At 37.4% G+C, this 27,838-nt stretch overlaps 1 protein-coding gene across 1 annotated transcript; it reads left to right on the top strand.

Annotated features, from left to right (window-relative positions):
- Positions 1 to 416: 416 nt before the first annotated feature.
- reep3b (receptor accessory protein 3b) lies at positions 417 to 27,838 on the top strand. Its single transcript, XM_056245870.1, has 8 exons — positions 417 to 699; positions 13,512 to 13,584; positions 18,473 to 18,549; positions 18,817 to 18,937; positions 19,209 to 19,322; positions 21,928 to 22,063; positions 24,985 to 25,121; positions 26,952 to 27,838. The coding sequence occupies exons 1-8, from the start codon at positions 668 to 670 to the stop codon at positions 27,030 to 27,032; spliced, it is 771 nt and encodes a 256-aa protein (XP_056101845.1). The 5' UTR covers positions 417 to 667; the 3' UTR covers positions 27,033 to 27,838.

Raw genomic sequence — 27,838 nt, 5'->3', positions numbered from 1 at the left:
CAATATGTAGGCTAATTGCTGTGACAAGTCCCATTTCGTTTAGCACAGTAGATATAGCAAGGTGTTTTTTTAATATAGAAAGAATAGAAATATAATAGAAAGTGTTACTATTAATGACAACATTCCCCCAATCTGTGTTTGCATTAGAACACCAACAAGATCAAAGAGTTTTTATTTTCAACGCTTTTATATTTGATTGGTCTGTACCTCCTCCCGGTGTCTATAAACGAATCAGCATCGAATGCGTTGAGAGTTTGTTGTTTGCGCTTTCGAAACGACGTCACTTAACAAACATTTTAACTAGCCAACCCATGCCCGAGTTTCATGTAAACAAGTCATATTAGCCAATCAGGTAACAGGAAGATCTAGCCCTTAAATCAAATTATTTCTGACGTCAACGTGAAAGCGCACCTTTAACAGAAACGGCATCGGTGTTGGTCGAGAGCATGAAGATGGGCACAACAAGAGTGTCATTAGTTTAACAAATTTTGACTTCATAGTTAGTTTTATACGAGATGTTTGTGCGTAATACTCAGTAATGAACGAGCGGAGGCTCTCAGGAGACCGTTAATGTTTGTCTTCGTTTGAAGTTGTTAGTTACACTGAAGTTGAAGTAAGGTTAGCCTAGCTAGCATCTCTCCCTGCTCGGCTCCATCCTGAGGAAAATATGGTGTCCTGGATCATATCAAGATCTGTCGTGTGAGTTTAATCCTCCTTTTTTCCATACAAGTAGTTTATTTTTTATAGCTCGGGTGTTTAATTAGCTCTTCATTTTACTGGTTAGCCTAGCATCCATAATAGCACACACATTGAAGATTGTAAAAGTAGATTTATCTTCTTCTCGAACGTATATTTGCTCTGCTTGTTAAATTTATTCGTTTTACGTTTTTTAAACCTGACCTTTGGGAATGATCCATGTTATTTGGAAGGAAAAGAACCTGCAGCAGCAAGCCAGTGTTTGTATGCTATAAATATGTAGTTTGCCATCACGACTGGACCGTTGTATAAGAGGTTATTGTGTCAGTAGTGAAATTACTCCTATAGCAATGGACGTGTCCATGAATGTTTTTGTGTTGACGCCTATTACAAAAATTCTTGCTGGGACTTTTGGGTTAAGGTGGAGCTGTCATAAACGTCTGACTCACCTCTCTGAACATTTTCTCTCCCTTATGTTAACTTATGGTTGATGTCATTCGACAGGCCTGAACACGTATATAGAAAGAAAGTGATTTTACATTCCGGTCAGGGAATCAAAATTAGGATTGTATGTCTGCTTAACCAATTTTCGTTTTCAACATTAGATGTCACATAATTTAAACTACAGATTTACAGTTTTCTAAATAAATCCGTTCTTTGATATGCCTTTCACTATATGACATTAAATTGTTTTGTCCATAATGGAAAACAACAGCATTTGTTAGGTAACATGTTTATGTAATCTTTGCATAATTATAGCTTTTTACATCAGTTAATAATTGTGTAATGTATAGCATTTTAAACAGATAAGACATACACTAAAACAAAATACAATATATTTGCACCCATTTAGATTAAACTTTGTGTAGCTATAGTCATCATTCATTCTTATTGGTCCAGTTTCACAGACACGACTTAGATTAAGCCAGGATTAGGAGTCGGACTTAGTTAAAATAGGACATTTAAGTAGCTTTTTTAAATGTGCCTTGGGAAAAAAAACATTACTGATGTACATCTAAAGACAAAACAATTTATTTAAGACATGGCAGTGCAAGTTGCTTTCAGTTAAAACAAACATGCGTTTTTGTCTGGGACTAGGGTTAAGCCATGTCTGTGAAACTGGGTAATCAATTATAAAACAATAACTATTAGGGATAAAATATTCATATTTAGTTTATTGTTGTAATATGTTTTTTTATATGAATTATTGTGTCGGAAGCTGACACCAAACAATTAATAGTTACATTAATTAATAATAAACAATCAGTGTAAAGCGCTTATTGAATACTCAAACATAAAAAATAATCAGTATTGTTCTTTAAAAATATCAGTCGATCTCTACATCAAAAAGAGCACATTTGCCTTTAGGGTTGGAAAGATTTGAATGATTGATGTGTCTGTCCTTGTATGGTAGCTCATTTGCAAACAGCAGAAATAGGATCATTTTGGTTTATTTTGTGGGCAAGACACATTTTGCAACGTGGTCCCCTTATAGCGTCCAAGAGTCATTAGCAAGCATTTAGGAGGAGATGTAGTCAGTCACAGAAACCAGCAAGTACCAATTACAGTCCACCTTGCTAGTTTAAGGTTATAATTCTGCGGTTAAGATTTTACAGCATATAATACGATGTAGAAGTTCAAATATAGGACGATAACTATAAGCTCTTGGCAAGATGATGAGAAATCAAGATCACATTGTCTGTTTGAAATGATGCCGTGGGCTTTTGTGCTGCGTAGACACTTTAATGGCTGTGTTGTGCTTTCCTGCTTTGCCTTTTTTTTTTTTTTTTTTTTTTTTTTTTAAAGCAGTATGTATGTACACTATGTTCTCTTACACACCCAAAACTCTCACTGGTTTTTAAAATGCAGTAAGCATTGATATTAGCAGGTCAATTCTAACGTTGAGGGGAAAATGTAGAAATGTCTGAAACAGGTTTTTCCTCATTTTCTTTGGTCAGGATCACTGGTGTTTATGCATCAACTTTAGACCTGTTTTTCTGATTCCTATATTTAGTTTCAGTGGCTTTTTTTTTTTTTTTAGGTTCTACTTAATTTTTTTATTACAAGTGATTTTTAGGGATGCATCAATCATGATTTTTCATGACCGATTCTGATTGCCGTTTTTATAAAGGCAAATTGGCCGATTCTGATACATGTTGCTGATTTGTTTGTTTTTTGCTTTATATCAGGCAAACTGGCCTTAAACAAAAAGATATATGAAATTAATGCTACATAAGACAACTGCACAAAACAAAAACAGCAGACGGACGGAATGGTTCTTTTGGTACCGCTGCACTTAAAAACACTACTTTATTATTCGGAGGAGGTAAGAGGAAAAGAAAATGCCATCAAAACTTTTCTGAAGAAAGTCACTTCCCTTCAGAGATGCATATAAACCCCCACTCCCAATTCAATATTTATATTTTTCTTCCTATATTTCGAGCATCGCGAACAGTGAGCTTGATGTGCCTGGTACAGTATTTGCTCTGCTGGCGCATGTGTTCTCTTTGCATCCTTCTTCAGGGTGTCCTGTCTGTGGCCTGTGTTAACGTTGTGTTTACAGGCTTCGAAATATTTCACACAAATGACATTTTAGGTAATGATTGTATCATTGTAATGCAGTTTGTGTGCAAGTCCGGAACAGAGATCGACTAAAAAAAAAAACCCAGCCCGTTCTGATGATGGCGGTTGACCGATGCATCTCTAGGGATTTTACCAAGATTATAAAGGCTCCAATCACGATTTTTGGGGCCGATCACTGAAAGCAGTATCGTCCGATACCGATCACGATCACCTAAATAAATAATAATACATGATAAATAGAAGGCTTCAAATAGACCCACATGGGTTATTTAGCTATTCTTAACAACAACGTATGTTAAGTATTAAACAGTATCTCTCTTTATCGAGCACGTCCTGCAGTTTAGCAAGAGTAGGCTGTATTTTATGACAATAACTGGTTTTGCTGATTTGTTTGGACATTAAGTTTGGGCTTTTAGGGAGAAACCATTGCAGTATGTAAGGTGTGGAGGCTACATCTTTTGGATTTTTTTTTCTATGCATTGGAATATTAACCAGTTCAAAATCAAATGCCTAAAGGTGATGATACACAGGGCAACTTTTTGAGCAATGTTGCTTGGCAATCTTGCCGAGCGATTGTTGCTTGGGCACTTTCCCATTGAAAATGGCCAATACATTTCTATCTGGATAATTTAGATCAGTCGTGGGCCCTGTGTCTCATCTGGTTGCCCGTTGGCGGCAACATTGCCCAGCAACATTGCCCAAAAAGTTGCCCTGTGTATCATCACCTTAATGGCTATGCACCTTGTCTGACTTTTTTAGGCAACATTCATTTAGTCCCAAGAGCTGTACCATATGTGCTTTAGAAGACTCTCAGCATCTGGCTCAAAGTAATTCAAATCAGCAGCATCATCAGAGTGAGCATTGCCTTGCTGTTTCTTAGCAGGAAACTCAAAGTTGACCTAAACCTGAGTGTCAAGGCCCATCTGAAGATTTTATTTTTTCAGCTGCACACCCTGTGAACGATACCCTGCTTCACGAAAATACTTTCAAGACCACTCAGTGCAGGTCCTGTTTCCTCCAGGGGCCCACTGGAGGAAAACCAACTCCTTGTTGTGGAAACAATGAAAGACTGATGTGCAGCACATTTATTTGTGTTTCATAGGGGCCGTGGAAGTTTTTTTGTGGGAGGAGTGGCCAGAGGCAGACCGTGAGGAGAATCAAAGCCTTCCAACAAAGTGATTGCTAAACCTACAAGTTTTATGGCTTTATTGCACACTCTTAGGGCTGGGCGGTCTGACAGTATATACCCTGCAACGATATAAACCTCCTAACCGGTAGAGTGAGATGTGTCCCAAACGAGTTAAGAAGGGGTAGAACCTGTTATTAAGGGGTGTTTGTTAGGCACAACACAAAGCAGAGTTTAGTTTAAGGTTGCCAAGCGCATTTATAATGAATTAACTTTATATGCAGTGGCAGGTGTGGGTATCAGCTATTTAACAGCTTTCGTATTTTTACAATATCACTGTTAATGTTTGGAGTCTTTTTAATTTTTTAACTCAAGTGTTACATAATGTGAGACACACTCATGTGCTATTAGTCTTATCATGTGGCTTGCAACCTGGATTCAAGTAAATGTTAAAAATAATCAAATGAGTGGCCTTTTATAAAGAATTTAAGTATTAATTGTTCAAAATTGTGCATTGTTTATAGCCTGGGTTTCCCCATGCTGCCTTTGCGCAGCACGATTTTATTCACGCTGTTAGGCAGTCTGGATACCATGGACCAGATTTTCGTCTCAGCGAGGGGACCAATCACAGAACGGGGAGGGAGCAGGAAGACGATGACGACGTCTATGCGACACACCTAAGCAGTTTGTTTATACCTATGGATCAAACATGGCAGCTAGACGCGAAGTTACCTTTCGATGCAGCCTTAGATGCGATACGCCATCGTGTACACAAAATCTCTGACCCATCGTCTTCTTCCTCGTCTAATTTCTGTCGCTCTACATACGTCATCTGGTATAATTGAAACGACTGGCTATGAGCTACGTACAGGCTCATTTGATAGACATTCGTAGCACCCAATAAACGGCTCTGGGCATTCGTAAACCACGCCTCAAATACGAGAAAATGAACATGTGGTTCCAACTTCCCAGACCACGTCTCAATCTCAATGAGACGTGGTCTGAAGTTAGCCAGGCTACATTGTTTATATAATACATGAAATATGTCTGACAAAACAGTAGTTTTCCATACTGGTAAAGAGAGAGGATGGCCTTTTTTCATCCTGCATATTTAATTATTTATAGCGTCAGACATGTTTCTATAGTCTTTTCTAAACATATATATATATTTGGGATTCCATGACAAATGAGTCAGCAGTAACTTGCATGACTGATATCTAAAAATTTGCAGAGCTGTTGGTTTGTTGATAACACCAAACTACATGTTTTTCTTGGTTGAGAGAGTAATAGTAACAGTAGACTATTTTATCCAGTTAAAGGACAGTTAATTTAAATTTATTAAACCATAAATGTAAAGTATATTAATAACTCTTCAGAAGTTTCTGTCTTTGTTTACGCGGCTGTCTAACTATGTCCTAAATTGTGTTATTACAATTTTGGAATTTTTTGTGTGTGAAAACAATTTCACTAGTTTTAGTTTTGTTTGTAATAGTTAGTTATTTATATAAGTATATTATTTATTTTATTCTTAAAGAAATTACTACTTTTGTTTTTATTTTATTTTTCAGTAATTCTTTCATTAGTTTCATCCCACATAACTTGCACTGCAAGTTGTTCCATCTGCCTGTGAAGGCGTGCAAACATTTCATCAACAAATGCTACAAGCAGACAGTACTCTGTAAAACAGCAGCTAGTTGCCAGAAGTTTACAGTAAAAATACGGTAGCAACTAGGGTTAAGGGTTGACTACCAGTACCACTCGGTACTAAAAAAGAAAAGTTAAAGGTACAAGCATTTCTGTTTGTTTGCATGTTTGTTTGAGCGCTCTCTGAGTGTTAAAGGTTTCTATTTACAGCGTGTTTTTACAAGTGTTGAACATGGTAGCCAATCACAATCATATCTGTTGAGTGCGTGAACGCAATGGCATATCAGAGGTGCTAGTTAGTAAGTTAGTCTGAATCCGCTTAACACCACTGAAACCGTATGAGGTTTTATAATTGGTCGACAATTGTAAACACGATGTAAATAAGAGATTTATTGTACAATTAAAACTTCTTTTTTTATTGGGAGTTTCTGCGAGAGTGCAGAATTCAGTGAGCTTGTGCTTTAGAGATTATGTTGCCATGTAGACTCCCAAAGTTTCTGGAATGACAAACGTATTTAAATGCGTGTTTATGATTGACAGTGATAACCAACAGACAAGACAACATTTTTTTTAAAGTTTTTAAGTCAACAGTTTTTGCTGTGGTGCAGAAATTGGTACTGAGGAGGACTGCAAAGTTGTACTACTGACGAGTGACTACTAAAAGTTTGGTACCGTGGCGTTACTAACTTTATAGCAACATTCTAAGTTTTGCAAATTTAAATAAAAAATTAAAGAAAACATATTTCATTAACTCAAATTTGCTTTTCATTTATTTCTGATTGGCTGTGATTGTGACGTCATACAGCCTTTTGTTTTTCAGTGTAGATTAGAAAGACAAATGACTTTTTGCTGGAAACGTTCCGCTTGTTTAGAAGATAGAACCCTCTGTCTGTTTATTTGAGTTTGGTTCCTGGTCCACAGACTAGAACTGAATTGTGGGAAAACCCTGTTATCCATTGTCTACAGTCAGTCTAGCCTACTGCAGCTCCCTGTAAATTGCTGAGCAACGCTGTAGGTGAATTTCCTCATTTGGCGCTGATTAAAACAATCGTCCAATGAAAGAAAAATACTAGTTATTAGGCACACAGAGCAACATGAATGCGAGTAACAGATCTGTAAATTACAGAGCTCAGGGAGAGTGGAGGGGGGAAGGGTTGAGAGATGTGTGGAGCCGACCACCATTGTTACAGCCTGGTGCCTCTGCTGTTTCTATGGCAACAGGAAAATAAACTGCTGCCAAGGTGGATCCTTGGATGAGGACCATGCAACAGGGAGAACTGTGTGAACGTGTGCTGTGCTCATCCACGGCACAGTGTTATAATTCTTGCGTATTAAAATGCTCACAAGCCCCCTTGGGTGTTTGCTAAGACAAACAACACTATTATTTGTCTTACTTGGGATTAGTAATCTGAACAAACCCCTAATGCTAAATAATACACCTAAAGATTATTTTGATAATAGATTAATCTGTGGATTATTTCTGTGATTAGTTGGATTGAAATAATTTTGACAGGGCAAGCTGCATTAAACTATGCTTTTGTTTAACTTGTGCACTGTTCGAATTCTGTGTACACCCTTTATGGAGCGGTTCAAATTGACCCTAATTGGATTCAATACAATTCCTCAAAAATCACACTATGAAAAACAACAAAGATTTAGATACAAACTGTAAACTTTTAATATCAACATTTGTCAAACATTACAAAAACATTATATCTGAAAATATGATTCATAAAAATGTTTTTAAACCAATTTTTGACAAAATTGGAAAATAAACAGTATACTGACTTTTTTTGCATATACATTTATTTTTATTTATTTTTTATGCTTTGAACATTGTAACTGAACAATACAATTTTGCTGTATAATGAAAAATTTTAATTTTCCTAAGTTAACTTTCCCTAGTTTCCTAAGACCTAGTTCCCTAATTTCATTATTCACTCACAGGGAAGTGAGAAACCAAACATAACAAAAACATACAACAAATAAATGTTTTTTATTAATTTTTTGGCTCTGTGAATTTGCCTTTGAAAATCCTTCATAAAAGTTTTGGTTAAAAGCTAGGTATTTTAGATATCTTGAATATTGAAATGAGAGCTTATTTTACTATCTGTGTCTGACAAAGATTTTCATCTGTAATTTGCAAATAATTCTAAACACTGTGATTTTAGCTTTTTCAAGTGTGTTTGGTTAGGGTTAGATCACTTTTAGATACACTTGCACGTTAGAACTGGAGTTGAAGTGCCCTGACATACAGAAAATAAATGTTTTTATTTTGTGTCTGTACAGTTGCTTTTGAATGGCTGCCTATGAGGGTCAAATTGACCCGCGAACATCACGAACGTAATAGTAATTTTGTTTGTATATGTCAAAACACATCAGCATGTTGAAACTTTGCATGCCTGTTCATCATGATAAATGAGAAAAAGTCACAAAATATCAAGAAAAAAAAACAAAGGTTAACCAGTATTTCCAACAACTAGAAAATCGAAACGGGTCAAATTGACCCGCAACATAACACAAGGGTTAAAGCACTTAATATGACACGTTCTCATGTTTAGGACGGGTTCAGAATCATCTCACTCTGCGTTCTCTGTTTTCCAGATGTGTTTTGTACATAGAAATGTGTTTTTCACTTCTATCAAGTGACACGACTGGCAGATGTTTTCCTTGCATAGACGAGATTAATTGATAATCTGATTGGTTGTCGATTAGTTATTGCAGCCCTATATTAAACCCATAGACTTCAAGTGAAAGAGTCATGTCTAGAGACGTGAGCCACATGGTGTGACCACCCAGAACACCCTAGCACCGTGATACTGAAATCAATGCATGTGCAAGAACCACTACAGAAAATGTACAATTATTTTCATTGTGTTATGTTTTCTAATCATGCTGTTTATTGACGTTCACTATATAAATAAATTACAGATATGTTACTGTCACTATAGTCAAGTTTTCAGGCTGATATTGGAGTGGCCAGAATTTCTGGGTCAACACATTGTCTATAATTGGCAGCGAAAACAGCAGAAGCTGTCCCCAAATTTAGATGCACTGCTGAGTCAAGAAGCCTGTCTGTCTGCAAAGACAGTACTCCTAAATCAGTGGGAATGCTTCAACCCGAGTTCAGCAAAAAGCTACTTTGAAGGACTCTTTTAGCCCTTGGGGAAATGCCATTTTTCAAGGCACAGCTTTGGTATGAAAGTGAAACACTGGTTTCAGAGAGCAGCATTATCATCTGGGAAACATCAAGGCTGATTCCTGCCTGTGAAACCTCGGAAAAGTCTGCGTGGCATGTCAAAATGAATGCTAGTAGCAGCTTTCCTCTGTTAGCACATGGAATTTGGGCCACAGGCACTTTAGGGCCAGAAATCAGCTCCGGATCTGTGTGTCTCCCTGTTTTTGCATTGTTTATCCCCCTGAACTTATTTGTGGGGGTTCAGACGAGAAAGGGATTTGTTTTGTGTTTGGCACCTCTGAACGTGCACTAATTGCTCTGTGACAATGGGAGTCTTGCACAAGCAGGAGGTTAGTATGTGTTCTTCCGCAAGATCCCAAACAAATTTAGCCGAGCGGAACATAATAAATGGGGCTCGTGTGAGAGTGACAGGCCGCAGATGAAGGGCTGGCACTGGGCCCATCTGCCGGTTTAGCTTGTCTCAGGTCAGTCGCTCATAGGATGAAATGGAATATCTTAGTGATTCACTGAAATGAACATATCAGTGTGACGTCTTTTCCATCTCCAACCCAAATTTACATTAAATCCAATTAAATTGGATAATTTCTCAGTTAAATTATTGGTCACAGTTTCTGTATACAGAACTATAAGTTTATATCTGGACTACACTACTGCCTGGTTTCACAGACTTAAGCCTAAACCTAAGTCAGCTTAAGCCTAGTCCCAGACTAAAATGCATGTTTGAGCTGTTTTAACATCTCTTAAAATATTTCAGTGGCTTTGTTTTGTCTCAAGAGTCAAGATGCTCACCAGTAATGTTTTTTTTTTCTAAGGCAGGTTTATAAAAGCTACTTAAATGTCCTAATTTAACTAAGGCCTAATCCTGGCTTAATCTAAGCCCTGTCTCTGAAACCAGGCCTGCTTGACTTTTAAAATCTGAACAGATTTTATAACAGTAGGTATCGTAAACTTGACAACTTTTATAATGGTTAAAGAGGAAAAACTGGGCATGATATAGCTAATAAATTACTGGGGATCTCACACTGAGGCCAAGTTTACACCTGGTATTAAGATGCGTTGTGGTCGATCAGATCATAAGTGAACTACGCTAAATACAGTTGTAAACGGGATCTAAAACGTTTTGAGCTTCTCTATCGCGGTTAAGCTCACGTGAAGTGGCTGTGCATGTATTTTTAAGCGTTGACTGAGACTCGCGTCATGAAGCCGCTGCTCATAGAACACTTGAGAAGTGAACTGAGTGCTTTTTGCTGCCTAATGGGCTTGAACGGTTAAATATACACACCTATGTGTCAAAGTGACCATGTATTTGCAAGTAAACAGTCATGTCTTAAGTGAACGTTAACATTTGAGAGAGAAAACACACAATGGTATAATGGATTTGTGCAGTCGGTCTTAAATTGACAGCATCCAAATGTACCTGCTGTCTTTATTAAAGGGGACATATCATGAAAATCTGCCTTTTCCGTGTTTAAGTGCTATATTTGGGTCCCCTGTTCATCTACCAACCATAAAAACGTCAAGTGACAATCCAGAACTTTGTTTTGGGAAGCCTTTCTCTGCAAGCATGTCTAAAATTAAGCTGATCTGATTTCGCTCCCCTTCTAACGTAGGAATGGGATATTATTAGGGGTGTAACGGTACATGTGTTCGTATTGAACCGTTTCGGTACGAGGCTTCAGGTTCGATACGCATACAAACTGAACGATTCCTTGGACCATTTTTCCTGCCGACAAAATCCGCGACAGCGCGGCCACCACAACGTTGCGCAACATTAAATGGCAAACGTAATGAAAGCGGAAGGAAACTGCGCTACTCATTATATTGTGCTTCACGGACCGTTTATCAGTTCGGACCAGCAACATCTGTGCAGCGCGAGCCGATCTTGATCAAGCGACACTGTTACTACTTACTACACAGCGCTAAGAGATCCAGTGAAGAAAACATTTGAATTCGCCACTGAAGTAATAACATCGCTGCGAGATCTAGTGAGAAGCATTCACATTTCTCCATTATTAACCGTAGATCTCTATCATCAGATCAAACAGCGCTGACGTGGAAACCAGGAGAAACATTGTGCCGTGAATGATCTAGTTATAGGCTTTAAGTCAACAGATCAGCAACATTCACCATAGATTTAATATAGTAACACTAACTGTAACCATGGAAGTTTGGCTGGAATAGTGAAATGCTTTCAAGTACTTCCCATCTTTTTCCAGCACTTCAAAACTCAAATATTATCTAAATATTATATATATAAATATAGGGCTATATTTAAATGTTATTTTTAATGTGATGACCAAAACATTATTTGTTCATCCTTCAAAGATTACCCCCATTAATAAACCTGAAAGTTTCAAGATGTAGGAAAACTCAAACTTATTTTAAAATATTTTTTCTTTTAATAAATAGGACATTTCTCTGGCATTTCTTTCTTTTTGCTGTATCGAAATTCGAAAATGTACCGAACCGTGACAACACTGTATCGTATCGAACCGAACCATGAATTTTGTGAACCGTTACACCCCTAGATATTATTATAATATTACCGCCCCTTAAACTGCACGTTTCCACCCACGGCGCCGCCATTTGGTTTACAACAGTGTAACCAGTTCTAACGCAATGGCAAAAGTTGGAGCAAAGTTGCAAACTGTTCTATTGTTGCTGCACAGACGAGCACAGAACACTATTTGACAAAAAAAAAAAGTCACAGCTGTCTTATAAAGACCTCAGGGAACTGTCAACTTGTGTAAAAGTTAAAAATGACAGTACATGAAAGTCGATGAGATTAATCAATATAATTCCACAACAACTACATTAATGTATCCACTACCCACTAACCATTCAGAAACGTCCAGGTGCGTCTAAAAGTTACAACCTCTTCCTGAGTCTCTCTGTAAGGCTGCACTCTGACTCCGCTTCAGGGTATTTCTGAGATTTGACTGAAATTCGCATGTGTTATTGACAGTATCCGAAGCTCGTGTAAAGGATCGGCGGGGAGCAGCAGCTCATTTGCATTTAAAGGGACATACAAAAACGGCGCGATTTTGGTCACACCCAAAAAGGGGCAACTTTGACAAGCTATAATAAATGATCTGGGGGATATTTTGATCTGAAATTTCACAGGCACATTCTGGGGACACCATAGATTTATAATACATCTTGTGAAAAGGGGCATAATGTGTCCCCTTTAATGCTAATCAAAAAACAAAAAGAGAGAAAAAATCTCTCACTGCTCTTGACAGAATCACTTTTGTAACTTTAATAAGAATAAATGTATATTTAATTTACTCATTAAAGACACTGCATTGTTTTTTTATACATTTGATTACTAGTTTATAAATGTAGAATTTCTAGTTCTTTAAGTTTTTCAGGTAGGTCTATTTCATTTGTCTTTGTTCTATTGTAGTTTGTTTTCTTTTCTCTTTCTTTATCACCGTTGACTTGTCTGCAGTAAGCTTGAGATTTTTTTTAGAGCTAGTATTAGTTTTTTTAATAATATTGAAAATTGTGATAAGAATTATGAAATTTCAATCAGATTTTGATATCGTAAAAACCTTATTTAAAGCAAAAATAACTATATCGTGATATATATTGTTATCGTGAAATAAATTTATACAAGATTTTGGTCATATCGCCCACCCCTAGATGGAATCAAAAGAAATATCAGAGTCTGTGCCGTCATACACTACACGATTTTCTGTGAAATCCGTCAACTCCTCAAACTCTAGACTGGCTCTGACTTACGGCAACTAGCACCAGTAAATCGAAGCAAAAGTCTGTGCAAAACTCAAGGATGACTTCTAGTAGAAGAATTGTGCTTAATGAATTTTTGCAAAAGATGAAAATTTCATCTTTTTCATCAACAGATGAATTTTTGTCATTAATATGATGTAGTAATTGTTGACATTTTCAACCAAAAAGAGCTAGTACTATATTTTTTTTGTGCCATTCAAAACACACACAGCCTTTGCTCTCTATGGACGGCAGTTTACATGGATTTAATCTCTCTTGGGACATGTTTTAAATTAGGTGTCTCCTGCATTTTTGTCCCCTCTTTTGCCCTTATTCTTTTCTTTTGGAAAAGAAAGAAAAGGAAATCATTGTTTACCCTGTAAACAATCAGACCGAGGAAGTGAGTGGCTTTTAATAGAGCTATACATAGAGACAGGATTTATCCGAACCCATTAGTCCTGCTTTTGAAGAATATCTGGAGTGTTACAGTTGTTTTCCTTTATTTATTTTACCCTCTGTTTCTTTACACAGGCTGGTTTTTGGAAACCTGTACCCAGCGTACTATTCCTACAAAGCAGTGAAAACCAAAAATGTCAAAGAATACGTAAGTATAAACACATTGTACATTCATGTAGCCTTCATTTCTTGTTTTCTTTTTGTTTTTTGATTTAGCAGGCATTTGAGTTTTCAAACCAGTTTGGTTTGCTTACTACAAATTAATTCCTCTCTGAAATAACCTGAGGTTAAGTGACCTGCTCAAGAGCTCAGTGATGATGAACTTTTGTGTTACTAGTCCAGATCTTTAACTACAAAGCCATTCCACACCTTTAAATGGGACATGAAAAGAGAAGCGCTTTATTGTTTCTGTGCATGATCAAGCATGTTGGGAGGGAGAGTGTGTTGGCTTGTATGTCCGGATCATATGACACGTTCTCTCTGCGCTCACTTCTTGAAGGACCCGCCCTGTGAGAGCTCGTCCTACATCCTCAGGATAGAGATCAATGCGATGAAATGCTAATTCAGGTCTGGCCAGAATCCGTGCCATTTGTAGTCATCAATAGCTCTAAGCAACATTGTGTTGAACCTGCAAACCAGGATATAATTAAGAAAAACGTTGAATGTGGTGTTGCCCCATTGAGGAAAAACTGTCATGATCTTCCGTTAGTGTGCCCTTTGTTCTTGTGAAATGATTAAAGGAATGGTTCACTCAAATCAAATTGTGTATTTTTAAGTTTATTTACTCACCTTCCATGGTGAATAAAGATTTTTTTTAAATGTTCTCCTTTTGTGTTTCATGGTTTGAAGCGACATAAGAGTGACTAAATGTACAGAAGTTTTATTTTTTGATGAACTATCCCTTTAAACATTTATTTTTCTTTGCTCTTATACATTTGTCTACTTCAGATGGCTAATTTTAGCTTTCCTTAGTGGTTGTAATGTACTGGTAGTATTTCAGTACTCTAGGAACCTTAGAGCCTGTTTGTATCGGTGCTGCATTGAGTTATTTCAGCTGTGAAAAGCATTCTGCTCCTCACTTGTATAAGCTACGCCAATGCTACCTCTGCTGAACAGGACTGTTTTATGTCATTCATCTCAATATTTCAGAAAGTCCAAAAGTTTCAGAAAATATGCCAGGAACCTTTATGGAGTTGCCAAACCAGGTCTCACTCTCCTGTATTATTTTCCATCTTCTCCTGTTTATTTGCAGAATGCACACTTCATTAAAACCAAATCCCAGTTGAAACAGTTAAAAGAAAATTAAAAACTTTTCTTGTTTTAATAAATCTTAGCATAAACTGTAACAGCTTGCAGCCAACAATGGTGTATCAAGTCATGGGTATCAACAATAATGATTTTCTGAACATTAACATTTCCTTAGAAAATGGTTCCTAATGAAAGGGTTCATTTGGTGGAAACCAACCAAATTCTATGCAAAACAATTCAGATTTGTATTCACTCTGTCAAGACACTGGGAACAGAGCGAGGATATCCTGGGAAAGTGTGCTTAAAGGAATGTTATATGTTCAATGCAGATTAAGCCTTTTCGACAGGCATGTTGAGCACACTGTAAAAAACAAAACAAATCAGAATTTTTTGTTAAAAATGATTGTTATGCTTTACCATACAAAATACGGTAGCAGTTTAAAAATGGCATATTAACATTATCAGTTAATCAAATATACAAAGTAGTAAAATCCATTTTATACTGTTATAATATTCTGAAACCCACCATAAAAACATAGGTGGTAGAGAAAGCTACATAATGAATAAAAGTTCATCACAAGTATAGCTTTTGACTTAAATACAGTGTAAAAGAATGACACTTAAATAATGTAATAAACGTATAACAACATAAGATGTAACAAACTGACACAAGACAAACTAAGAAGAAACTTGTATTTAATTCATTTAATTATTTAAGTGAAAAACCATAAAAATGGGAACGGTCACACTGTAAATAATAAGATTCTATTCTTTTCTCTTCCAAAAACAGTACTTTACTGTTACAATTATGACCTTTTTTTTTACTGTGTAGCACAGAATATCATGTTGATGCATATATTTTTATATATAAAAAAATCTAAAATAGTGGTTACAGTAACAACTACAGTAGAAGTAAACCATGCCATTGTTCTGGAGCATTTCAAAGCAGAAATGTGGAGCTTGAATGTTTGTTAAATATCAATAAACGATTCTGTCAAACTTGTCGCATGTTACTGTACTTGTACTAATATTTAATATATACTAGCCTGAATCACTCTTAAGCCAGCCATTAGGCCAACCTTACTGTCAAGCTCATAATATATTTGATCTGGAGATTGATGCATTACACAGTATAAGGACACGTTTATGTAAACAGCAGTAGCAGTATCACTCAACTCAGGAGAAGGGACACCAGCAGCCCAAGATCACGGATGTTTATATGCTTTGCTAGAATGTTTAATGTTCTTGAATGTTCGAATGGAAAGTCAATTTCGGTAAACTTAGACTTTTAATAGCAAACCCTTGGAAAAAAGAAGAAAGCTCAATCGACCACAAAAGCAGCTTTTTTGAAAACATGTCATAACCGTTGCTGCGTTTGCCTTTAAGTGCAGATGGGTTTTAGAGAAACCTCTTTCAAATCATTTTCAAAATAGAACTGGACAAATGATGCTTTGTGCTGCAGGCCTTTTTATAGGACCGGCCGACTGGAGTCGCTGGTTTATGTTGGACTTAAAATAAAGTTTAAAGGCAGCTTGACAAAGCCTGTGTTTACTAGCATAGACTAGATGCCCTTAGAAACCACACTGCGGTTTTTCTACTCGGAGCAAATCTGTACAATGCCTACAACTCCTGTTTGTTAGATAAACAGAGTGGGTCAGCTCATATGTCTAACTGCTCAGTTTAAATGTTTGAACAAAGAAACTCCATGGTGCACACGCGGAGCAGGAAAGGAATACGTCCATTCACAATCAGGACTCTTCAAAGGCTTTTATTTCCATTGGAAATCGAGTCTACACAACTCCTTATCCACACGCAGTGCTGAACGGGAAAGGCATGCTTGTCTTGGGCGCCGGCCCATTCTTGAATCGCCTTTTACCCAGTTTAATAGCGAGATGTAAGCAGAATTTCAACAGCTTCTATCTCGTATACTTCTCTAATTGAAGACAGGTAATTGCAGACTTGTAATAAATAGGATTGTCTGGAGGATTATGGGAGGAACGCTTCTAGATCTGATTAGATTTCATGTATCGATGCGGTCAGCAACCAAAGCGCTCCGGCTACTACAAAAGATCACTGCTGGTGGATTTCGATTGACAGTTTGTCACGGAGCGGCAGCTTTCCAGCGGCTGATGCAACGCATTGATCTCTCTCAGACCGCTGAAGGTTCATTGGGAGGACACCAATTAAATCTGACGCCTCCTGTCAGGCTGGTAATGCTGCCTCTGCATGGATTCATTTGACTTTGTTCAGTGAGGCTGAAAATATCACCTAATACCTTCGAGAGCTGCAGCTCAAGGCTGGGGATCACATGACTGTCTGCACGGGCGTTTGAAATTGAAATGCTAAGAAGCTGGCTGAAAGCGCGCTGTGGTTGAGAGCAGAGCAGAGGAGAGGTAGAGCATACCAAACAGGTCTTGCTGCAGAGAGACACGCACAGAGAGCTGGGATGGAAATTAATGTCACGGCTATAATGATTTTTTGTTACACTCGACTGTTTCCGTCTCCTCCTAGGAAAAGAGGCGCGCATGGATTTGTGTTAGCAAGCCACTCTGTGTGGAAAGATTAGGCATTCACGCTATTGAATAGAATTAAAAATGCATGAATATTTTTTTTATATATATTATTTTTTTCTTTAGCATTGTATCAGGTGTTTTATGTTTGGGTGACTGTGATACATCTTGGCATTAGGTGATCAATGCTGTATTAAGAGTAGTCTTGCGTAGCCAGACCTTCAGACTGACAGCAGAAGGTCTGGACACCATAGCAGCTTTCATTGGCCAAGGACCGCCCAGAGGCCATCTGATTGACATGTAAAGCAACCAATCACAGTTTGTTTTGTTCTACGTCATGTTTAGGGGCGTGAAAATGTAACATCGATATCTCTACAATAACAGACTGGTGTGCAAAACTCTTGGATGTATTTAAGAGCCGCAATTTTTACACCTACTTCAGGTACTTTTGAAAATCCAGCGTTTAGTTGATCGTGATACGCGCTCATTGTCAAAGTTGTAAACACAACGGCATTCTTCCGTGAGGGGGTTTGGGGTCACGGCATCTTTGTTTTCAGGCGGATCGTTAAAGAACGCGACACACACGTCTCTCCGACATACTCTAAAATTCAACCAATCAAATGACAACATGAAGTGTTTTCAGTTAAGTGTGGCATATGCATCAGACATTCAGCCAGCGGTCCGTGGGCGTGACGTCTGAGGCTAAGACTACATTAAGAGTAGCAGTTATTGCAATTTGGGATTCAATATATATATATAGCATGTTGTTGTTTTTTTCCCTAAACATTAGATCATCAGTCCATCATGGAGTGCAAACAGTGCCTGCCCACTTTCTTAGCGACCTTGATTCCAGAAGTATCTTCCCATAGGAATTTTAAAGTCTCAATTAAAAGTTTTATAGCCATGAACTAAACCAGCCATATACAAAGTGAATCATTACAACATATGATTTGAAGCAAAAACTTATTTGAAAATTGGTGTTGATGGTAAACTGTATGACCATTTGTCATATACAGTAATTTTTCAGCATAGCAATGTTAGTTTCATGTCTCTCATAGTCAGTGGGATAATGTACAGTCAGGGCCACTATCGTCAAATACGATTGACAATTAGCATACAGTTTGGATTGGCGGTATGGTTCGGTTCGGAGCGAGAACTCGTAAATTTTTTATTGATTACTGGTATAGGTCACATTTTTTATATCTGTGCACTTAACATAAACTGTGTAAATTTAACATCTATTGTTTTTGTTTGTTTGCTGTTTTGTTCCTTTTTCAGGTGCGATGGATGATGTACTGGATTGTCTTTGCCTTGTTTACAGTAGTGGAGACCATCTCAGATCTAACCATATCCTGGTGAGTTCACCTCACACATCACCTGATTACAAGTGATTCATGTCAGGCTAAAGAAGCAAGCCGTTTCATTTAAGATCTTGTTTTTGTTTCCCTAGACCAAGGAATGCAGGGAAGCAATCAGGGTTTAATGAAACGAAGTTGATGTTTTAATTTAGAGTAGCACAAATTAATTTGTTGGAATACAGCTTTAATGAGTGTAATTATGTCAGCGATTAATCTGATGTAACGGGGGTCCTTGTATCTCTCTTTCTCTCCTCTGATCTAAAGGTTTCCCCTATATTACGAGATCAAGGTTGCGTTTGTGATCTGGCTTCTGTCTCCCTACACGAGAGGAGCTAGTGTCATCTACAGAAAAGCCCTCCATCCTCTGCTTTCCTCCAAAGAAAGGGTGAATCTCCTCTTCACATTTATCTACCTCTTAAAACATTGGGTTTGCAGAGCACTTATATTGTGTTAGTATTCACCATACTGCAAAATGAAAGGTGAATTTGGTCGTTATTTTCCCCTGTTGTTCTGCAACCTTATAAGATCAGACCACCAGTGGTCTAGTGCTGCTTTTCATTTCCAGTACTGTATTATTATATTATTGCTATATTATATTTGATACTGTGCTGCCTGAGGACCAGAAAGGGCTCAATATTGTCCTAATGTTCTTGAAGGAAATTGACGACTACTTAATCCAGGCAAAAGAGCGAAGCTACGAGACCATGGTGAACTTCGGCAAGCAGGGACTGAGCATTGCTGCAACTGCTGCTGTGTCTGCCGCTGTCAAGGCAAGTGTGTGTGTGTGTTTTGAAGGTAGACAAACAGAATGAGAGAGAGCTGTTTTGAACCCTGTGTATAAGTCAAAATGAAATGAAAATGGACCCTATTTACTTTATATTAATGCACTTTCATGATTTTCTGAAAGATTCATCACTGCAAGTTATTCTAAAGAAAACAATATTTATCTTTGTAATCTTTCATCTTTATGTAATAACTCGCTTTTCCTCTAAAATAATGTTAACCAATAGCCAAATAGCTATATATGCATTATTTAACAGACTGCTGTAGGTGATGCAGCCTTTATTGGTAATAATAATAATAATATCTTGCTAATAGGTAACACAGTAAGTTACTCTTTTATATATTCTGTTTCACTCATAAATAAACTACCATTTAAAAGGCGGTCAGGGGGTTATTTAGTTTGGGGTTTGCAAGATTTTAAATAAAGTAAAAGTATACGTTTATTTAGCAAGGACATTAAATCTTTAAAGACTGTTCTAATGTTGCAAAACATTTCTATTAAAATAAATGCTGTTCTTTAGTTTTAAACGGTCTATTCCTCAAAAGTATCCTGGAAATATCCCCCAAATATAAAGCAGCACAAAACAGTTGTCAACATTGATATGAAGAAATGTTTCTTGATAACCAAATCTGCATATCAAAATAATTTCTGAAGGATGAAGACTAATTTAGAGAGTAATGGCTGCTGAAAATTCAACCAATTCCTGCCATCACAGGAATACGTTACATTTTAAAATATATTTAACTAGAAAACATTTATTTTAAATTGTAGTAATATCTCTTTCTCTCTCTCTCTCTCTCTCTCTCTCTCTCTCTCTCTCTCTCTCTCTCTCTCTCTCTCTCTCTCTCTCTCTCTCTCTCTCTCTCTCTCTCTCTCTCTCTCTCTCCCTCTCTCTCTCTCTCTCTCTCTCTCTCTCTCTCTCTCTCTCTCTCTCTCTCTCTCTCTCTCTCTCTCTCTCTCTCTCTCTCTCTCTCTCTCTATATATATATATATATATATATATATATATATATATAATTATTATTATTTTTTATTATTATTATTTTTTACATCAGGTACTTTATTCAAAAAAAATCTTCCTTACCCCAAACCTTTGAATGGCAGTGTACATCACATTATGAAAGTAAAAGTGTTGCAAATTATGTTTCTTATTGACCTTAAACTCTTTCCCTTTTCCTAATGTAGCAAAGAGCACAAGTGCGCTGGCACAAATCTGCAATACCAGCAATAAATGACACGCTAATGACTTTCATTTGCAAGCAAAGGTCACTGTTCTTTTGTGAAACCAACCCAAGGCCATTAGTATTCGTAAAGGAAATCATGCTGATATACTAATCAGAAGCAGATCACAGGGCTGCTCAACAATGCTCCAATTTTCATTTGGCCACTGTCCTGCCCAGACTCTCTGAAAGGATGCCGTTATTGAAAGACATCTCTAAAGTTGAGCCAATAAGCTTGTAAAAGGCTTATGTCAATCTCTATTTTTGAAAGCTACCATATTTTCCCCATCTTATCTCCTTCTCCTTCCTTTTACCCTCTTTCTGGCATGTTCATTCTGGTTTATTTGTGAAATCTCTTTGGTGATGATCTTTTTCTTGTTACTGACATATACTGCCCTATAGGAATACTGCAGCCCTGCTCTCTCCAGTGCAGGTAATTCCATAGTGTCTACAGCATGTTGTTAATATAATTTTAACAACTTTTAGTTCATTGTTTCCTTTTTCCATTTTTTTAAAAAATGTCTGACTCAAACATGGTGTTAAGTACTGCTTGTATTATCTGGTATTATCAGTTTAAAAGATTTGTGTTATGAGGCCTAAAATTTTCCTAGCCAAAGTGTATTTTTTATTTTTTATAAATCTATCTTCAATTAAGCTCTCTTCCAAAACCAAGAACACTGCATATGACAGTTATTTTTCATAAAATTCTAAATCCAACGGCCAACTGGTTTGTTGGTGTCTGTCTGTGCTGTCTGAATTGGCCAATAGAATGCACACTGTGATGAAAAAAAAATTAATGAAATGAAACTGACATGTTAATGGGTCCATTCACACAAAGCATTTTTGTGTTTAAAACGCAGGGCAATGAGGTGAAAACAAATGCACGGTCTAGAGATGCGTTTTTAAACATTTTAACTTCATTTTAACTTAATTTAACATTTTTAGAACTCTGTGTCATGCACAAGATGTGTGTGCGCAACGCTGAAACGTCCTTCTAGCGCGATTACACTGAAAAACAATGTAAAATTAGCCCAGTGGAATAAAAAAACTGCATTCTGTGTGAACCGGCCCTAATTCATTGTTTAATTAATAAATTCGCTGCTGACATGCTAATGCCAACCCCGTTGAAATAAACCGAATCATGTGAGGAGCGCTATTTGTTCCAGAGGTTCATTTGACACCGGAGCAGGTCACTAGGTAACAGGTCACTTGGAACAGAGCCCAAATCTTTTTAACATTCATCCATACATGCATGTCGTGATGATCTCATCATGTAAGCCCATGCAGTCTTGTTACGCTCTGTCAAAGCTGTTCTGTGTGTTGTCAGCGCTGACATGTTTATCATAACTGGGGGTTGTTTTGTCTTTACAGGGTCAAGGTGCCATCACAGAGAAGCTCAGGAGCCTCAGCATGCACGACCTTACCCAGATCCCTCACGACGACGGGTATTCATCCTACGGCTCCAACCCTGCCAGAAGAGCCAACATGGACCAACCCGACGGAGCTGGTATATCTTACCTCAGATTAATTATTAACACGCCATCCTTTGTTTCCTTTCGCACTGCTGTTTCTCTGCTGCGTCCACAACAGAAGGCAGATGCCTTGCTTTGCCTGTTCAGTCACAAACTGAGTATTTTTATGAAGCTACTACGTTTCAAACGAGCTTCCAATGCATTACAACGTCATGTCTAATGATGTCGAACAAATTCAAGTGAGCTTTAGAGGTGATCGCACAACAATGCTCACCATCAATAAGATTTAAACAATAGACTGTTATGCAATAACTGCTCCATCAGACAACATGTTTATTCTGAGTGTGCTTTGTTGTCACCTGGAGCTGGGAAAGCGTCTGTTGTGCAAGTAAATCCATAGCGCTTTCATAATGATATCTCAACCAAATCTCACACGCTTTTGGAAATCACTGCAATGTTAACTGGTTTTCGAGCAAATGGAATGGATTCGGTGTTTGTCTCAAGCAACGGAGGGTTATAAGTAATAAAGGCACATTCCTAGCATGAAAGGTATAGTCTAGTGCCGCTTTGTGAGAAGATGAAGAAGAGGAAAAAACAGCTCAGGGAGCCTCTGAGCAGAATACATAATGTGCTTCTATCTCAGTATGCTAATGTGCCCGCCGCGTTTGAAATTCCACTGGCATCCAGGTCATTTTCATCTCGTCTGCAATGAAGCCATCAGAAAGCCAGCTCCTCTAAAATGGCATTCCCTTTCAGAGGCTCAAAGCCAAGGTGAAAGATCCCGACTGATCAAACGAGCTGCTAATTGCAGTTTGAATTTAAAAACAGGGGGTAGCCTATGAAGAGAGAGGCTCAAGTGTGTTATCTATTCGCCCACCTTTTAATATTGGGTTTTGCTTTTTCTAAAGATGCAGAAGTCCGCTATGAATGACAGGCATGACATAAAAGATGCCTGTATATATTGGTATGCTCTCCTATAAGTACAGGGGTCTGATATTAGAGTGGTTTCGCTAGCAATATAAATGTAAGCATTGTGAATATTGCAATGATTTTAATGTGCTTATTATTTGCCCAGTAAGTTTCCTAGAGTGTGACAATTGTGTCAGTTTTTTAAATAATTTTCCATTATCCTAAACTCCAAGAATTAAACGGAAACCATTATCAGTATATATATGTATATATATTATACACATTAATAAGCTGTATCGCCTACAAAATATTACGACTGTTATTCAGATGCTCAATAAAATTCATGCCAAGGTTGAGAGAAGTTGTATCTCTCCTGGTTATAAGGCAGACTGGCCTTCAGAGCTGCCATCAGTCTAAATAACAAAGACATGCCAGCTGTGTCTTTATATTTGTCTTCTTTCAAATCTCTTTCTGCTTAGTTTGCACAGGGCCTTAAAAGAATAGTTCTGGAAAATGAATTGCATAGTTTTCCAAATCCCACGGAAGTTGTTATATTTCATTTATTGAAAACAGCGGTGGGTGTGTGGAAACAAACAAAGGAAGGCTTTTCAGAACCATTGGTTTCTGTATTTATTCTGCCCCCTGATGGTGGAAAGGAGAACTGCACACACAATACTAAATTAAGCCTACAGTTCTGTGCAGTGCTGTATGGTCTTGTTTATAGCCTGTCTTTTGGTGGTATCATTCTGGTGATGGAGTGTGCGGTGAATCTGCTCCGGCTGGATTGCCTTTAGACGTCCTGGCACAGGCTGGCTCTGCCTAGCTCCCAGCGCCACCCGGGGAGCCCAGAGGTGATGGTGCCAGGAGCGGCCTGAACCCGGCAGCTGCTCTCTCGCTTTCTCTCTCCCCCCGCTTGTCCTTTCTCCGCGGCTGAAATCACATTCCCAACCTTCACAATAAACTAGATCAGTGGTTCTCAACCGGTCAGTCGTGACCCGAAAATAGATCTGTTCTAATAGGGTCATGGACAAGGAAAAGCAATACTAAATGCAAAATAATAAACAAATAATCATGCACAGTTGGATAAATAAATAGGCTTATCAACTTCTTAAAATGAGGAGAAAACACTTCCCATACCTTGTTGACGTCCAATCAAATTCTGCTGTATTTTGGAACAAAATTATCTGTCACAAGTTCATCTGTTTGTGTACTTACACAGGCTTCCTATCCAGCATATTGTTGTTCCTATGCTGTATTAATGTATTTTAGCCTTCCTGTAGTTTAAACATTAGAGCCTGGCGCTAGCAACGGTGAGGTCATGGGTTCGATTACCAGGGAAAGCAAGAACTGATAAAAATGTATACCTTGAATGCAATGTAGAGATGCACGATATATCAGCCACTATATCGGTATCGGCCAATGTATATATTATTCATTTTGAATGTTATCGTTATCGGCTCGATAATAAAATGTGTCCGATTTATTGAAGCCGATAAATAGTAGATCATTTCCTTCATCTGAGACACTTAAGATGCGCACTGTTTGCCATGATGCTTTTGAATTGCTTGAAATATGATTGGAATTACTTTGGATCACTTTGGGAAATACAGTTAAGTGCAGCATGTGCAGCGCAAGTCCGTCATATAGGCTACATACATTTATAATGAGAACATTATAATTGTGTGCTTGAGACAGGAATTTTAATGTTGGGACTTTTGTTTTTGTAATTAGGCTCTCAAAAATTCTAAAAAAAAATGGATTTCGATTTATCGAAATATATATATTTACCATTATATCGTTTATCGGCTTTCAAATATTATCGGTTTATAAAGAATTATCGCAAAATGCTCGGTCTTCAATGTAGAACATATTTGTGTTGTAGATAGCTTTAGTTCTTTGTTACCTGGTCTCCACTTGATGTTGGTGTAAATTCTGTCTTGAAGGATAAGCTTTTAAGTAGCACTGATCTCGATCATACCTGCTCTTCTGTCTGCTGTTATGTATGATCATACTCTGATCTATATGTTCATCTTGTTTTCTTTTGTAGAGTATTATCATAGCGATGACAATGACAGAAGTGATGACGAGGGGAAGGCTGTGTTCTCTGAAGATGAAGCCGTGTCTCATCATGGGCTCAGACGATCTCAGAGCGTCAAAATAACCCGCTCAAAAGTGCGCAGAGATGTAAGTCCATCTAAACCCGATAGCACATCTCCATTTTGTTCTTCCAAGACTCAATAACTAAATAAACATTACATAAAGGGTGGGTTGCTCCAACAAGGATTAAATTAAGCACAGTTTACAGCTAATCTAGGATTTGTTGATCTGGGCTTTATTTTAAATCGAGTTGTGTTGCACCACTGAATTTTAAACGCAGATTAACAAATCGGGGATTAGAATTCTAACCTGTGATTAAAAACGGATGGATGGATTCGCCATTGTAATTAAACAGCAACAATGTTAGTATTCCATTTCCTTTTTTTTTGACCACCAGAAACTCTCTCTCTGACAGTAGCTCTTGCCGATAAAAGATATAAACTTGTAAAAAGTCAGCTGTCTTTAAACTGCTACGTAGAGGACCGTTATCAAGCAGACAATGAAAACATTGACGTGATTTTCACTGAAAGAGGAAGCTGAGGCGGGGCATATTGAATGGCTCCTCCCGCTTTTCAAATAGCCAATAGCGTTTAGTTTACCACACAGATTGCAAGTCGTACTTGACAGCACCATGGAAGCGAATTCGAGCGCTGATGATACGTTGGATTCAATAGAGGTGTGAATAAATTCTCTTAACCAACGTACAGTTGGACAACGGAATAAAACTCGAGCGTTTGAGCAACCGGACACACATCTCCAACCCATATAGTTCCGTGACGTGTCAATGGTCGCTTTGGTCAGGTGGTGTTTGTAGCATAGGGGGCGGGACGCTTTAGATTATAGAGAGCATTTGATTGGACAGAAGATGTGATGAGAAGCTGAAGTCTGCGGTGATGTCATAAAAATCTGTGATCCATTTCAGCGGAAGTGAGAGACTGTAAGTTTTGAATGCTTACGTCTCCAAAATGCGAATTTTGTCATTGTTTTGGAACACACCAGCTTATTAATAACCTTAAGACAAACATATTCATACTAAAAGCTAAACTTAAATTTAGATTTCAGGGGGCCTTTAAATCCAGGATTAAAATGATGGTTTAAATGTAAACCTGCTTATTTTTTTAATTTAGTGCAACTGAATTATAAGATAAACCTTGATTTAATCTAGATTTAAGATTAATCCTTATTGGTGCAATCCACCCTAAAAGACTTCTATTTGCATTTTTCAAAAGCAACATATTATTTTCTATATTTTATTTAAAAAATAAAAATAAAGTTTTTTGTTTGTCCACAGTTTGAAAGCAGCAGGTCAAAAAGACATTTCCTCGTCTGAACATAGCAACACATTACTGTAATTTTTTTGTAAATATAAAGGACAATAATTATATCATCATCATGATCATAATTATATTACAGTAACTGTTGTACCAAAAACATTATTGCGTTTAATGTAAATTTCAGTTAATGTAAAACCTACATTTCCCATACAACAATCAATATTTGGTCAAAAGCAATATATATATATATTTTTTTAATCAATTATGCCCTTTTTCCTCTGTTGCATTGCGTTTTGATGACACGCGTTTGTTGCACGCTGTAAGAAGTCGCAACTCACACAGGCTGATTTGCGAAATTGAAATATTCACATGAATTTGATTTGGTTACATTTACAGGTAAGAATAGTATAGTAAAATGTATATTATGCATGGTGAGATCACCCAATATTCAAATGCATTGTTTTACTACTGTAAAGTGACATCACTGGTGGAAGTTCGCTGTGCCATTTTTATCATTTAGTTATTACAGCTCTTCATCAGATCATATTCTCTTGAGATTATAATTGTTTATAGCTTGCCTCTTCATTTGTGGAATGTGTGATTTTAATTCTGCTAACAAATGCTTGTCATTCATTGGTCGCAGGCACGTTATGGATCTCTAAAGATCAAAGGGAGGAAAAGACCAGGGATCAATGCCTTGACTTACACCAGCATGGAGAACTGAGCTGACTACTGATGCGTGGGAAGATGTGTCCACTTTATCAGACAACCAGTGTGTTCATATTCTTCTCTTTTCATAAGGGCTGTGGACTGTTTTTTAACTTTTTCATGGATATACCAACAGATCTATTTATTACTTCTACCAGCAAATGTGTACATACAGTGAGCTGTACAGTGAGTATTATGAGCTTGAAGTGTATGGGGTTTGACTGATGGCTTTATTTGTAATGCATGGCTTTATTGGTCTGAATTTGACATTCAGATGTCTTTCGCTTCAGTATTTGCATTTAGAAATGTTCTTTTTGGATGTGGGTTTTTATATTTCTGTTTTCGTTTATCTTTTGCTGCCTTTTAGATGTGTTTTAAGTCGTTTTTACAATTGTAGTTTAGGTAATAATTCTGATTCTTCAAAACTTGACAGTGATTTGTCAGCATCAGACCAAAATTGTCTCTAATCAGTTATAGAGAAAATACCAAAGAGAACAAAAGGCAGTGTTGCGTTCTTGTTAACTTTTTAGATGTTTTAATAAAATTTTCAAATGTGTAAAAAAAAAAAAAAAGAGAAATAAAAAGACTGTTTTCTTTATTATTGATGGTATGTGGGTTTAAAGGAAACCCCTTTTGCACATTCTTTAAATCGTTGATTGAAATCCTTCATTACTGGTCTCCATGCAGAACGCTCTTTATCTGGGAGAAAGACCACACTTTATTGCATCTCTGTGGGTGTGCAGGTGACTGCTGTCGTGTGGATCGATGTGTCATTCAGAATGAATACAAAGTATGAATAAAGCTGGAATATTGTAATGCAAA

Source organism: Rhinichthys klamathensis, unplaced genomic scaffold (genome assembly GCF_029890125.1).
Source record: "Rhinichthys klamathensis goyatoka isolate OS25496 unplaced genomic scaffold, OSU_Roscu_1.1 h1tg000035l_1, whole genome shotgun sequence".
Lineage (NCBI taxonomy): Eukaryota > Metazoa > Chordata > Actinopteri > Cypriniformes > Leuciscidae > Rhinichthys > Rhinichthys klamathensis.
Note: the sequence above shows the minus strand (reverse complement) of the source record. Positions and strands in the feature narration are given on the sequence as shown.